At 30.9% G+C, this 15,522-nt stretch overlaps 1 protein-coding gene across 1 annotated transcript; it reads left to right on the top strand.

Annotated features, from left to right (window-relative positions):
- The first annotated feature begins 2,399 nt into the window (after positions 1–2,399).
- Positions 2,400–12,942, top strand: LOC114194365 (LEAF RUST 10 DISEASE-RESISTANCE LOCUS RECEPTOR-LIKE PROTEIN KINASE-like 2.1). The gene is made up of 10 exons (XM_028084537.2): positions 2,400–3,362; positions 6,352–6,384; positions 7,223–7,246; positions 7,346–8,397; positions 9,558–9,665; positions 10,171–10,354; positions 10,724–10,867; positions 11,193–11,264; positions 11,629–11,705; positions 12,603–12,942. Exons 1-5 carry the CDS (start codon positions 2,492–2,494, stop codon positions 9,576–9,578), a joined length of 2,001 nt encoding a protein of 666 aa, XP_027940338.1. The 5' UTR covers positions 2,400–2,491; the 3' UTR covers positions 9,579–9,665; positions 10,171–10,354; positions 10,724–10,867; positions 11,193–11,264; positions 11,629–11,705; positions 12,603–12,942.
- The last annotated feature ends 2,580 nt before the right edge of the window (positions 12,943–15,522 follow it).

Raw genomic sequence — 15,522 nt, 5'->3', positions numbered from 1 at the left:
CCATAAAATCTCATCAAAAGTTTCATGAAATTACGTTTATCTCAATCCACAGCCAGGTTTCTCATATAAAACCACATTGTATCTCACACACTATTACATCATACCAAGGCCCATCCAACCAATCAAGATCCATATTTCATTCATGCCAAACCTAACCAACCATGATTCATGACTTTATTCCTACCAAGCTCATCAACTCCAGTCCATAAAATTAAATAATACATGCATATTCACATACTTTATGCATTAAACAGGGTAATCCAATCAATCATGCAACCAATAATCGAAAACATGGAAGAGAACAACATTAGAGCATGTTCCTGCACCAGTTTTGCTCAAGCCATAGGCCCTCGCTCAAGCGAAAGGGGTCTTTCGCTCAAGCTATAAGCTCTGGCTTAGGCGAGACTGCCAATAGAAAGCATTGGAGGCTCTGCGAGTTCTCGCTTGGGCGAGACCTCCTCGCTTGAGCGAGATTGCTCTTCGCTCAAAGCCAAGATCTCCCTCTTGAGCGACAACTCAAGCAGAGAACCACCAAGTTTCCACGAATTCTCGCTTAAGCGAGACCTTCTCTCTTGGGCGAGATGATTTGTCGCCCAAAACGAAAGCTCTTCGCCTGAGTGAGAACTCGAGTAGAAATCAGGCGAGCTTTTGCTATTCTCGCCTAGGTGAGACAAGCCTGCTTGGACGAAAATACCAGTTCTCGTCATTGTTCATACATACAAGTCAGAAAATCAATCCAAAACAACGTCAAGTTTAGTCTCAATCAAACACATCAACTAGGCATTTTTAACATGAAACAGAAGCAAAAACGACCAACATACTACAAAAACGTGAAAACCCTAGCTTCCCTTACCTTGATAAAAGCTAGTCAAATGCAACAAGGCCCTAAGGAAAAGCACTACAGCACCAGGAACATATTAAGGAGTTGAAAAATGCATACAAGAACGAAGATAGGGTTATAAGGATAAAACCTATACAGTACTGACACACTCACGATGAAAAAGGACGAAAAAGGGTGTTCGACTTACTTGGAGAAGGCTTTTGAGTGGCCGTAGGGAAACTGACTCAAACCCTAGCAGAGCTCTGTTAGAGAAAAGAGAGAATGGGGGAAGGGGAATTGTCTTGCGAAAATAAGCAAAATGAAAGGAACAAGTGGCTGTAAGGAGGTCTTGGGGCACCCTATGGACTGGCCCTAGGCCCAACAGATCTCATACATGAAGAGCAGAAAAATTGAGTCTTTTATATATATATATATATATATATATATATATATATATATATATATATATATATATATATATATATATATATATATATATATATATATATATATATAATTCATAAATGAATTTTGGATTGTATAATTTATAATATATTTTCGAATTTTAAGATTTTTTTTATCCATAAATGTATTTTGGATTATGTAATGCATAGTAAATTTTAATATTTTCATACACATGGATCATAATCCAAAATAAATATTTTGATTATGTAATTCATAAATATACTTTAGATTATATAATCTGTAATATATTTTCAAATTATAAAATCTGAAATATATTTGTAATTATATAATATAAAATAAAGTATATTCTAAATTATATTATTTTGAATTACAAATATTTAAAGTATTACAAATTTACAAATTAAATTAATTAGTTTCCTATTAATTCATCAAACATGTTAGGCCTTGTGGGATAGAAAAGGTCAAATGCCGTGAAGCTTAATGAAAGTTTTAATTGCGAATAACTTTTGGCAATGTTGTCTTTAGTCTATCCCTCAGCGTGTCTCACTACTATGACTTTATTGTCCAGGGAGACACTGCTTAGAGCTTCACATGCGTGGAACTTGACCTGTGGTGTTTGGCAGTTAAATGCGATTAGAACAAATTATATTCCAAATTCTGATTATTTTTTTAGATCAGAAATTGATATATTCTCCGAACTTTATAGGATGAAATTGCCGGATTATGAAGGTAGAGAAAGCTTGATTAAATTTCTCAAAACTTATTCAGAGATTTATTTATTTATTTATTTATTTAAGTTCTTTTTTCTTTTCATTTCCATTTCCATCGAAGTGAAAGTTTATTTAAAAAGTTCAAATCTTATTTTAGTTCTTTAATTCTTATAAAAAAATTAATTAAATTTTTAATTTTTATTTAGCCTTCTAATTTTTAAAAATATCTAATTAGATATTTTCATACTAAACTTTCATTAAAATCATTCTACTTAAAATAAAATAGAGATGGAAATTATATATACACTAATTGATGTAATTGATTTAAACTTCAAAAAATAAAAGACTTTATATCTCCACGTCGTTAGGATAAATTTGGAAACTAGTTTGGATATACATGGTATGGGAAAGAGTAAAAAGATAGTGTGAACAGGGAGAAAAGTCAACGAAAGGAGGGGCACTTTATAATTAAAAATGCGAGGCAATAATTAGAGGAAGAAGGGAGAACAGCATTTTCATAATCACATTTTGAAGAATGGAAAATGAAGGGTGGGATAGGTGTTCTTGGTCTGCACGCACTCTGGTATCAATATTGGCTACAATAATTATCCTACTCCAACCAGATTACGGCATCGCTAAGCGACACCCACCCTGTCCTACTTCATCATGCGGCCAAATTCGCAACATAAGTTACCCATTTCGGCTCAAAGGCGACCCAGGTCAGTGCGGCGACCCAAGGTATGAGTTAGATTGCGTTAACAACGCCACTCTCTTACTAACCTTGTTGTCGGGAAAATACCATGTAAGAGATATCGACTACAACCAATACAGAATGGTTGTGATTGACCCGGGTCTAGAGGAGGAGGGCAATTGCTCCTTCATCCCTCGCAATTTCTTAACGGATCGTAATTTCGGATCACAACCGTTCAATTATGATTACTGGGTAATGGTGAGAGTAGGGTACTTGAACTGCGTGAATCCTGTGAGTGACGATCCACGATATGTTAAGGTGGAGAGGAGTGGATGTGGCAGCGGAGGGCACGTGTACGCTGTATTGGACGAGCCTTATGCGTATAGTGTGCAGGACATGAAGGTTGGGTGCGATCTAATGGTGGCTACTCTTTGGACACCGAAACAGAATGTTACCTACGCTTGTGATAGGAAGAACACCGAGACTATGTGCTCTCCAAGGGAGTTTGAAGTGCTTGAAAAATCACCGGCGGGGAATGTTACATACGATGATATCCATCGCATAATAAGTGAGGGATTTTGGTTGTCCTGGTTGCCCACTGTTTGCGAGAAACAATGTGGAAGGGGGGTGATGTGTCAGATTAGCAATGAGTCCAGAGGAGAAGTCTTCTGTATGAACCATTACTGTAATTACGCCTACCACACCCACAAGTGCGGTAAATTATCCACTTTCTCTATCCTTTTATTCCTTATTATTTCTATTACTATGCCATTATTTTATTTTATGATTTTTTAGGTTTAAAACACATTATATTTTATACTATTCTAGAAATCAAATATATACTGATTTTAATTTTAAAGTTATAAATTTAAGAACATGCACTTCCAAAATTTTTTAAATTATAATATAAAATATAATAAACTTATTAAAACTCCTTCTTGTATTAACAATTAGATTTTTTTTTTCTAAATATGAACGATTAAAATTACTTTTTTTACTAATTCTACTAATTCACTTTTTTTATCATTTCAACAATTTCACTTCTTTTTTAATTTCATATTGGATAGTGTTGGTGTTGCAGTGGGTTGAGGGGAGGTGGTGGTAAGGCGATCAGCTTGTGTGGTATGATAAAAAGAGAAATTGTGAGAAGTAGGGATGGCAACGGGGCGGGGCGGGGACGGGTTTCACTATCCCATACCCATCCCCGCATAAAAAATTCATCCCATCCCCATACCCAAACCCAATGGGTATCAAACTTTTTTCCCATCCCCATCCCCACCGGGTAACGGGTATAATCTCGTACCCATACCCGTACCCATGTTCTAACTATTTCAATATTAATTTTTATAAAAGAAAAAAAATTACGGTAAAGAAAACATAATATTATGAAATATTCAATATTAGGAGGATTTTCTTCGATGCCAAATACATTAAAATAAATTATAATTGTTTATATTTTATATTAGAATACCAAATAAAATTTCATGTGAACCAAAACATTTATTAAATTTGCAAACTACAACATTAATGAACTTAGTTGATAAAATTAAAAAATATTTCAAAAAAGTATAAAAGGAAAACAAATATTCAAATTAAAATATATTTTAAATGTTTGTTTACTTCAATTTTTTAAATTCTAATGAATCTCTTTTTTATACACTAATAAAAGTTATAATATATCACTTGATCAAAATGACACAAAGAACAAATATTCAAATTAAAATATATTTTAAATATTTGTTTACTTCAATTTTTTAAATTATAATGAATCTCTTTTTTATACACTAATAAAAAGTTATAATACATCACTTGATCAAAATAACACAAAAAACAAATAATAAACATAATAATAAAATTTTGACATAGATTTTGTATCTTTTGAACTTCAATATATGTTGCATAGTGACAAAAAAATATTCATAGAAATTACATTAAATTTTTATATTGTAGTAAATAAAAGTTATTTATACAATTAAAGTAAAAAAAATTACAGTATGATTAATAGTGAGTTATAAAATAACAAATAATTAGATAGAATATATCGAAATATTTTATTCTACATGATGAAAATAAACAATAAATAAAAATATTAAAAAACTAACAAATGTGTGTTTTAGAAATAATTTGAGAGACTATCGAAAGAAATCGCACAAAGGAAATCAAATGTATAATTAAGGTATGATAAAATGAAAAAAACCTTAGAGAACTAATTATTAAATTATGTTTGAAGTGGTTAAAAATAAATAGAAATATCATTAGTGACCAAAAAATTTATCATTAAATTACAAATAAATTAGTAATTAAATTGGTCACTAAATCAAGTACCGATTCGATCATTGAATCAGTCACTAATTTAGACAATAAATCAACTACTACCACCAATGACGAAAAATAGTGACTGATATGGGTTACTGACTAAATCAGTCACCATTTCATTTTTTCTTGTAGTGAATTATCATATACTATTCCTAAATATCATTATATATATATATATATATATATATATATATAAAATTTTAACCACTTCAAACAGAATTTAAAGTGAAACAATTACATTATGATATATTATTCTACATGATGAAAATAAAAACAATAAATAAAAATATTAAAAAACTAACAAATGTGTGTTTTAGAAATAATTTGAGAGACTATCGAAAAAAATCACACAAAGGAAATCAAATGTATAACTAAGGTATGATAAGACGAAAAATATCTCAGAGAACTAAGAAAACTTTTCAAATATCAACATATATACTTAATGGTTGAAAAATAACGAAAATTACTTTAATGAAACAAAAGAGTTCTTCAAATTAAACAAAAATTAATAATAATAATAATAATAAGTAAAGAATTTTTTTTATATTACCTTAAATTGAGAGTATAAACATTCTCATGTGAAAGGAAAATTTATAATAAATAAAAATATTAAAAAATAATATAAATATTCAAATGTAAGGCATAATTTTTTTTATTAACATACATTATTTTAACATAATTACATAAAGGTTATGATAAAATAAAAAATATATTGGAGATGAGAATGAGTTTAATGACAAATGAAATAATTAAAAGAAATAAAAAATAGAATATATATATATATATATATATATATATATATATATATATATATATATATATATGGGTTACTTGATTAATTGTGAATATTTTGATAATTTAAACGAGAATGAAGATATGGCGGGGACGGGTATTATGGCGGGTATATGTACATCCCCATACCCATCCCCATACCCAACTGAAAAAGTCGGGGATTCCCCATACCCATACCCATACCCAGTCAATGCGGGGATTCCCCGTCAAAACGGGGACGGTTCGGACAATACCCACGGGGACGGGTTTATTTGCCATCTCTAGTGAGAAGTAACATAAGCAAAGTTACCAAGACAATAATAACAAGTAATTAATGTTAATATTGTGGTAGGTGTGAGGGAAATGTAAAAGAAGGTGGTCTAGATTAGTTAAGAACAACAATTACAGTTAAAACAATAAAGAAGATCATTCTCTTGTTCTGCTATGCTGATTGAAGGTTGTCTTATCGGAAAAACAAAATTCATGTGCGTCATCATGTAAATTTTCTTACAATTGTGATCTTTTACTTATAGAAACAAGCCATTAATTTTTTTCTCTAAGTATGTTCATTAATTTTCTAAATTTCATATTCACACTATTGTTTTCCTGTGTTTCAGAACCTTGGCAAAAGATTTTCGGCTATATCCGAGGTAAGTAATTAATTATTTTTTTATTTATTTTAAATATCTTACAAATTAGATTCTTTTTAGTAGAGTTTATATTAAAAACCTTAGTTATATTAATTAACTCGTTTTTTTCTTCTAAAAGCGATTTGACTAACGAATTAACAAAGAATAATTAAAGAAAAAAAAATAACATGTTACTCTGCCCGGAGATGGGGATTACTCTCGCACGAGAGGATGGAACGTCGACGAAGCCGTCAATGTGTCAGATAAACTATAACTATGTTGAAAAATAGAGATCAAAATTAATATTTTTAAAAATATAAAGACCAAAAAATTTGGAGAAAGAATTATTTCCCTGCCACAAATATTAAACGCATAACGTTTCAATATATTGTTGTTTTTAACATTTATGCTTGAGTGGATACAGATCTAACAAGCTCTAATCAATTTGTATTTGTTTATTTATGATACTTAATGATTATTTTGTTAGGTGTTTGGAGTCAAAGCTGTTTTGTTAGTTTTGTTAGTTGACAGTTTTGATTGTTCCTTTAATCTCTGTTTCGTAACACTGCTGTATAAATATAACACATATTATGTTTCATTTTTTGAGTTGAATGACAGAAGTATTGTTTTCTGTAGTTTGTGTGTGCATCCTGTTTGTTACAATATATTTCCTTGTGGTTATGACGAGAAACACTTTTGTAACTTGCATTTGATAGAGTTAGGTGTATATAGTTCTTCAATTTATCTTTCTCAAGTCAAATAATCACTCAGCTCTTTCGTTTTCTAGAGTTCTTTTTATATACGTTTGCCAATTTTTGGATTGACACGATATTTATTCTTTTATATTTTTTATTTGCAGGTTATCTTCAAGGCATTATTTATGGTAAGATCCTTCTCTGTGATTCCTAAAACTTGAATTCACATCATAAAACAAGTTTCATTAGCTTATGCTCTTACTCATAGGGTGATCTATTATTTGTAGGAATAGGTAGCAGAATAACATTCAGCCAATACCCAGATGTGCAATATTTTGATGAAGGAATTTTCATAGGACGAAACGGTACATTAATATTTTTTGCAGCCAGATATCTGTTTGGAGTTGTACTTATTCTTGTGTTATTGATCTACAAATGGCGACGAAGACATTCTTCGATATATGAAAATATTGAAAATTTCTTGCTAGATAGCCATCTAAATCCCATCAGATACCAATACAATGAAATAAAAAAAATGACTAGAGGTTTCAAAGTGAAACTGGGTCAAGGAGGCTTTGGTGTTGTATATAAAGGAAAACTCCAGAGTGGATTGGAGGTAGCAGTAAAGATATTGAGCAAATCTGATGATGATGGACAGGATTTCATAAATGAAGTAGCTACTATTGGAACAATACATCATATAAATGTAGTGCGTCTAATTGGATATTGTGTTCATAGAAAAAAGTGTGCACTAGTTTATGAATTTATGTCAAATGGATCGTTGGATAAATACATTTTTTCCAAAGAAGAAGGCATTTGTTTAAGCTATGATAAAATACATGAAATATCTCTTGGAATAGCACGTGGGATTGCATATTTGCATCAAGGTTGTGATATGCAAATTTTGCATTTTGATATCAAGCCTCATAATATTCTTTTAGATGACAACTTTGTTCCAAAGGTTTCAGATTTTGGACTTGCAAAGCTACATGCTACAATTGATGGTGTTGTCAATATGACCGCAGCAAGAGGAACATTGGGTTACATGGCTCCAGAGTTATTTTATAACAATATGGGTGGGGTAACATATAAAGCTGATGTATATAGCTTTGGAATGCTTTTAATGGAAATGGCAAGTAAAAGAAGGAACTCAAATCCGGACGCAGAGCATTCAAGTCAACATTATTTTCCTTTTTGGATTTATGATCAATTTAAAAAAGCAAAACATGTTGACATGCAAGATGCTTCAGAAGAAGACAATATTCTAGTAAAAAAGATGTTCTTAGTTGCACTTTGGTGTATTCAATTAAAACCAAGTGATCGTCCTTCAATGAATAAGGTAATAATGATGCTTGAAGGGATGGCCGAAAGCCTTGAATTACCTCCAAGGCCTTCCTTTTATAAAGTTGAATCATATGAACATGATGACATTAGCTCTGATGTCGCCAACTACACTTACTCTACTAGTCACCATGGTGAAAGCCTAACAATGGATCACCATATAAGTAAGAAAACTTAAATTAAGTGTAATGTTGACAGGAGTAATGGATTAATGTTATAGGTTAGCCCTTGGATAAATTTATTTGGTATTAGTTATTTGTTGTAGACAATTATGGTTTTTCAAGTGTAAGAAGAGAAGTCTAACGTCATCAGTTCTATCTTGGTACTTTTCTTATTATAAAAGTAGTAAAGTATTTTCATGGTAAGACTTCAAAATCATTTCCTTTACTTTTATACTATTTTGGTGCTTGATAAAAAAATATGAGATAGGAAAAATAGTTCCTTCTTTAAGGTTTTATTAATAATTGTGTTTTCTATTTTCAAGAGAGGCACTACAAAAAAAATATTATTTAATGAAGGTTAATTTGTGGAGGTTATAAAAACCCTCCACAAATTAGCATTATTTAAAATAATTATGTTGGATTGTCTAAGTACTAAAATTAGTGGAGGTTTTAACAGTTTCTTGAAGAGGTCTATAACCTCCATAAATTATTTTACCTTTTTGATTTCCCTCCATTTTTTCAGCCTTTTCCTCCAATGTTTTACACGCTCACTAAAGCGTTTCCCTCAAATTTCCAAACCCGAGATTCTTATTTTCACTTTCGTTCTGAAAACTCTTTCATCAAATTGGCTTCATCATATCGATGTTCATCTTTGTCATCTTCGTACTTGCTCGTCGACCATTTTTCGTCATGTCCGTCCTCGCTCGTCAGTCGGTGCTCGTCGATCAATGCTCCTTGGTAGATGTTCAATCAGTCTCGCATTTCATTTGCATATCGTAAGTTAAACAAAAATTTTGATTTAGGGTTTTCATCCTTTGATTTAGGGTGCGTTTTTTATTTAGGATTTTCATCCACCGGTAGGTTTCATCATGTGAGTAATCCTCACGAGGCACTCCTCCTCTCTCTCAACCCACTCCGGTCTCTCCCTCACTCTTTGCAATCAATGTTGTTCTGTTTTTCTATTTCATTTTTTCGAATAACAATGATGTAATATCAGCAGGTGATATGGCTTTGCTAGGAAGAAAGTGATGACAAGTGAAGTGGCTTTGAACAGACAACGTTGAGAGAGGTCAAAGAGGAAATTCACATTACTTTTGGAATCCCGGTGAGTTATATATTATAATTTTGTATACGTGATTTTCAAGAGTTGGAAGTAAATTAATAAACCTTGTTTTCATTATATTTTCCAAAATATTCGTTGTGATGTTTTGATTATATATCAGTGTGCATTCACAAGAACATGTTCCAACCTACTGTTGTTGCATCTAATCCTTTGCAACTTAAGAAATATAGATTGCTTGAGATTTATATAGCATTGGTCCATCCATAAATGAAACTGAGATTTAATCAATTAATTTTCTAAGTAATACTGAATTTTAATGTTTTAAACTGGTTAAAATGTTCTCTCAAAAGTTGTGTATTAGTTGTTTTACCTGTTAGTTAAACAGGGGTCATGTAACAAGTATTCTACATTACGTATTTGCTAGAGTAATAAAAGCCCCAAAAGGTGTGTGATTAAGTGTGTTAATGATTTGGTCACATTCATTCACCCTTTTCCCTTTCAACTCTTTATCATGACTATTGGGGGTGCATATTAATGATTTATGCAGGTTAAGGTGAATGTGCTCATAGCCAACGATGTTTTTCTTCTCAACAAAGAGGTTAATGCACCAATCTACAACCCCGAAGATCTCAAAAACATTAAGAAGATAGTTGAAAGAGATGATGCATTTGAAGAACTTAAAGAATGGCACTCACTTGGGAGGGTTCCTGTTTTTTGCTGCATTGTGTGAGGTGCTGTATCAACTTTTAGACTAATGTTTAGCAATTATAGCATGTTTACATCTTATAAGTGATTTATCCCTTACTGTTTAATGTTCTATGTTGTGAGCACTGCACCGTATATGTTGTGAGCACTGAATCGTATGATATTGATGGCTGAATCGGATGTGATTTTAAGCAAGATTATTCTAAAAGTCAATATGATAACTATCATTCAGAAAATCCCTAACAGATCTTTATATGCATAGCACACAAATTTTTACTATATTAACTTTTATTATAATTTTTAACCCGTCATAGCATTGATTCAGATGAGTTATGCAATTTTTTTTATTCACTTGATGTTTCTCTGCCCAAATCTGAATATCTTTCTTTTGACAGGGAACTTTTTAGTAATAATATAACAGGGAAAATACCAATTGAGCTTGGGAGTTTGAGAAACTTGGTGAGCCTGGAGCTTAACTTGAACAAAATTACTGGTCCCATTCCAGAAGAAATAGGCAACCTTAAAAACCTACGTTTCATGTATGAATTGCTTTCCTTGATCTCATATCTTTAATCTGCAAAGCTTATGTAAATCAGTTTCAATTCTGTTTCTTCTTCTTTAGCATTCATAAGTTTTGCTTTCCTACATATTCGTCTATCTTCATTTGAGTTCCAACACATCTTCTTGCTACAGAGAAGAATAACTCTGCACAATTACATGACATAGATGCTTATACAACTTACAATCAAGTTATTGTAGCATTAGCACACACTCACTACACTTGCTACTCAATGATTGCTTTTGTTATCTTGTTTCGTCACTTTTATTATCTAGAAAACTAAATGGTTCTGCTCCCTGAACCAGGCGTCTCAACAATAACAACTTGTCAGGAAAAATTCCTATGCCTTTGACCAATCTCTATAAACTGCAAGTGCTGTGAGTTTTAATCCTCTGTCTACATTGCTATCAGCACTGTGTTATTTTATGTGTAACCTGACACATGTCATTGAATCTACTGATTTATCAAACAACAAATTAACTGGAGATGTCCCAACCAATGGTTCTTTTTCACTTTTTACTGCTATTAGATTGGTACAATTTAAACTTGTTAGTTTCCATAAGCATACTTGATGAACCACACTACTTTTGTTAGCCAACAACCATTTTGGTTCAGTAGAATCCCATCATATTTATGTGAACACATTACTATTACTATTAGTTTACTATATTTATATATACTAATAATATTATCAGGGATGAGATATCAAAATTTCATTCTCCCTTTTATTTGTCATTACAGTTTTATGAATAACCCCCTATTGAAATTTACAAGCCTTCAATCTCCACCAGCTGCCGCATCACTACCAACTCCTTCAGGTTTGTTGGTATCTGTTTTCTGGTTGGTAATGAATTTAATTTTTTAAACAATAACCTGACATAAAAATATAAGGTGAAAAAATATAAATCAAAATGTCCTCTGAATTATTTTGGTGGTATTCAGTTACGTTTCTTTAACATGATTCACACATTCCATTCCATTCCAAGTTAAAATATTTCTTTCACCTTTTTAACAATTGACACGTTCATGGTATTTTCACAAATGCTTATTCTGTAATTTTATGTATCATTTAATTTTTTGAAAATGCATGTGAACCTCATGAGCATATCCTTGAATCTGAATTTACATCTGCAGAACAATATGAATTTAATGAAGTGAGATTTGATTCAAAGGGCTGGGGTGGGTGGAGGATAGGAGATCCAAGGGGGTGCTTGGTAAAACAGTTTTTTTAATTATGTTTTTATTTTCTGTTCTATCATTTCTTGTTCAAAACTTTTAAAAGCAGGAATAATATTTTTGTAAGCAAGAGTAAAAATAGTGGATGAAATAAGAAAAGTTTTTAGTCATACGAAGGCCCTAAGGTGACATACATTTTGTTAACAATTTACCTATATTGTACTGAACAGTGTTGCTATGAATCACATTGGGTAGTTAGTTAAGGAATTAAATAAATTTTCAAAGTTTGTTTATATAAATATTAAAATGTGATCTGTTAGCTTCATTTTACATTGTTTGACTTGATTATTTGTGTTTTGTTACCAATATATAAATTTTTTTCTGTTTTGTTACCATTATTTAAATCTATTTCTGTTTTGTAAATCACTGGCAACACTCCAATGCCCGTAAACTGTGATTTATGCAATGTTAAGCTGTGATCTGCTAGTTTCAGTTCTCATTGTTTCATTTGATAATGTGTTGTTTCTTTACCAATACAGAAATATGTTTGTTTTTGGAAATCCCTGGCAACGCCCCAATGGAGCAAAGCATCAATGATCTAAGAGCAGAGATGGGAGTGGAGTCCTCTCCATCACCTGGGCCCACTGCTAAGCCAACAGAGGAGGAAACCAAGGAAGGGGGTTCAGCTTAAATGACGATTTGATTTCACTTGCTACATTTTTCATGTATTTCACTGTACAAGGATTTTGGTACTTTGCATCTATATATGTCTGCTGAAGTGGTTTGGAAAACAGAGTGCATCTAATCATTTGTACCTGCATTTTTTTAGAAATTTCATAACTATTACTTCTCATAATTTTACTGTTGATTGTTTTGAAAGCATGGTTAATAATCATATTGATTTTAGTGATAAGTATGTTGTGTGCACTGATTAGAGATTATATTGAAATTCACCCAATCCTAACAAAAAGGGTAAAGCTAGACCCTTGAAGAGAATTAGACTTGAGTTTCCACCCTTTTTGTCCTTTCTCATACCCAAGCTTCTAGAGATATGATGAATGCTCTTAAAAGTGAGTGAAAAAGATCAAAATACCCTCCCTATTTCTTTCTTTAATCCTATTTATGTATGGTCTAGATGTCCAGGCTCAATGCTTTTAAATGCTTTATTCTTTTAAAACTTCAATTTCTCTTCTTTATTTCTTAACTAAAATTATAAAGAAAATATTGAGAAATAAATGAAAATCCTAACTAAATTTTACAGAATATCTCCTTGACACTGGTTTTTTAAAATTTGTTTTGTTCAAAGCAAACTAATTTAAAATTCAACATAAGTAGCTTAAAACCCCTTTAAATAAAAAAAAAATGAGATAATCCAAGAGATTATCTATTTTCTAGCTTATTTATTGATGAGAATATATTATCTTTCTCCTTTGTTAAAAGTAACGTCTTTTCTAATGAAAATTTTTCTGTGATTAGAGCTACTTTATGTGATTTTCATCAAGTTAAAGCACATTTTTACTTTGAATGCCGACATCTATTCTATAAATTAAATTCCAGAAAGCTTATGATGTTAATTTCAATGGTCAAAATAATGAAAAGATTGAGGCATCCAAATGTTGTTCTCTTCATGGGAGCAATAATTCGACCTCCAAATCTTTCAATTGTTACTGAATTTCCAGGTACTTCAAATTCTTGATTTGATTTCCCAATGATTCTTTAGTTATATGGGATTGTTTAATGTGAAATTTGAATTTTTTTCATTTTTATAAATCCAATTGCTTGAAATCCTAGAATTTTTTCCTTTGGAAACTAATTATCTTGGTACTTATTTGTGATGTGATTTTTGATACAAGAATTATATTGTATCGGTGTGAGTTATCATCGATATCAAATAATCATGATTTTTGTACAGGTCAATGATCTAGTAATAAACTATTTTAGTATATGCATGTTGATTTCATGATTTGAGGTTGACGTCTTTCTTGCAGCTAATATTTATCTTTTATAATTTTAGCAAACCAGTGATGCAAATGAGCCTGAGTCTTCTATGGGTACAAGAGGATCATCTGGTGGTAGCAACATTTAGGATGTTGATGATGTTTTTAAGATGAAACTATTTTAGTGTATTATGAAGTTTGAGTAAGTATGGATTAAGTTGTAATTGTTTCAATTTAAATTGTTTTTATGTTAATATGTTGATTTTGAGAATCAAAATTCTAATGATATATATTTGAGCACTTTAGTTGAAGTATTTGATTGAAGTTTACAAAAAAATATTGTTGATATAAAAATATAAGTACCTCAAATTATGACATACATTGTCAAGTATAGTAGAAAATTCTAATTACAAACAAAATATTATTTTTTATGAGATTTGAATAATGCAAGAAAAATACAATAATAAATTCACAAATTAAATAATACAAACGAAACATGTTTTATAATCCTCAAATTGAGGAGGGTATTAACCCCCACAAAAAAATGAAAAACAAGAGTTTTGGAATCAAATAGGTTTATGGAAATAAGGGAGGTTTTAAACCTCCACAAAATAATAGTCATGAATAGGAGAGGTTATAACCCTCCATTAAAAAACTTCCACAATATAAACCTGGTACCAGAGGTTGTAGAAAACCTCCACAAATAACTTGTGGGGACCCTATCTGTGGAGGTTTGAAAAACCCCTGCAAAATATTTTGTGGAGTGTAAAAACCTCCGCTAAACGAAATTAAAACCTTCGCACTTTAACTCTTTTTTTGTAGTGAGGGTGTTGTTGATTTCTTAGATTCAAAGAAATTGGTATTGTAATTTTATTCCGTTTAACAAAATTCATCATTCTTATCAATACTACAAGAAAATGTCTTATTAGTAACCAATTTTAGTGACTAAAAGTTGTTAGTCACTATAGTGACCAATTTAGATACCAATTTACAAAATTAAAATTTATTGGTTACTAAAATAGTCACTAATATAAATAAAAAATTATAATTGATTACTAAATTTGTCACTAATTAATTAGAGAGCAATTTACTAACTAAGTTATTTTGGTAGTCAAAACTTAGGTAGCTAACTTTTAGTGACCAGTTTTCTTTGGTAGCCAAAACTATGGTAGCTAATTTTAAAAACCAATTTAGTGACCAATTATAATTTTTTATTCATAATAGTAACTATTTTAGTAACCAATGATTTTTTTACTTTGTAAACTTGTATCTAAATTGGTAATTATAGTAACTAACAACTTTTGGTCACTAAAATTGGTTACTAATGAAAATTTTCTTGTAGTTTTGTTTCTCTTTTCATCTTTTTATTTTAGTGCGACTTATTTTCTTATTAATATTGGTATTTAAGAGTGGTATTAGAACTTGACTTCTTGCTGGTTGTATTTCACTGTTACTAATACTAAAATAATATTGTGCAATAATCCTAATATGCTCTATAATATGATTGTAGTTAATTTGTCCA

The sequence above is a fragment of the Vigna unguiculata genome, chromosome 8 (genome assembly GCF_037176805.1).
Source record: "Vigna unguiculata cultivar grain cowpea cultivar isolate G323 ecotype 2 chromosome 8, ASM3717680v1, whole genome shotgun sequence".
NCBI lineage: Eukaryota > Viridiplantae > Streptophyta > Magnoliopsida > Fabales > Fabaceae > Vigna > Vigna unguiculata.
This window is presented reverse-complemented; position numbering and strand designations above follow the sequence as displayed.

Excerpts from the sequence above, each read along its gene's own strand:
- LOC114194365 (XM_028084537.2), top strand. The coding sequence starts at position 2,492 with ATGGAAAATGAAGGGTGGGATAGGTGTTCTTGGTCTGCACGCACTCTG. Across the intron at positions 6,385-7,222 it reads GATTTTCGGCTATATCCGAG|GTTATCTTCAAGGCATTATT; the intron begins GTAAGTAATTAA and ends TTTTATTTGCAG. Across the intron at positions 7,247-7,345 it reads TCTTCAAGGCATTATTTATG|GAATAGGTAGCAGAATAACA; the intron begins GTAAGATCCTTC and ends TATTATTTGTAG.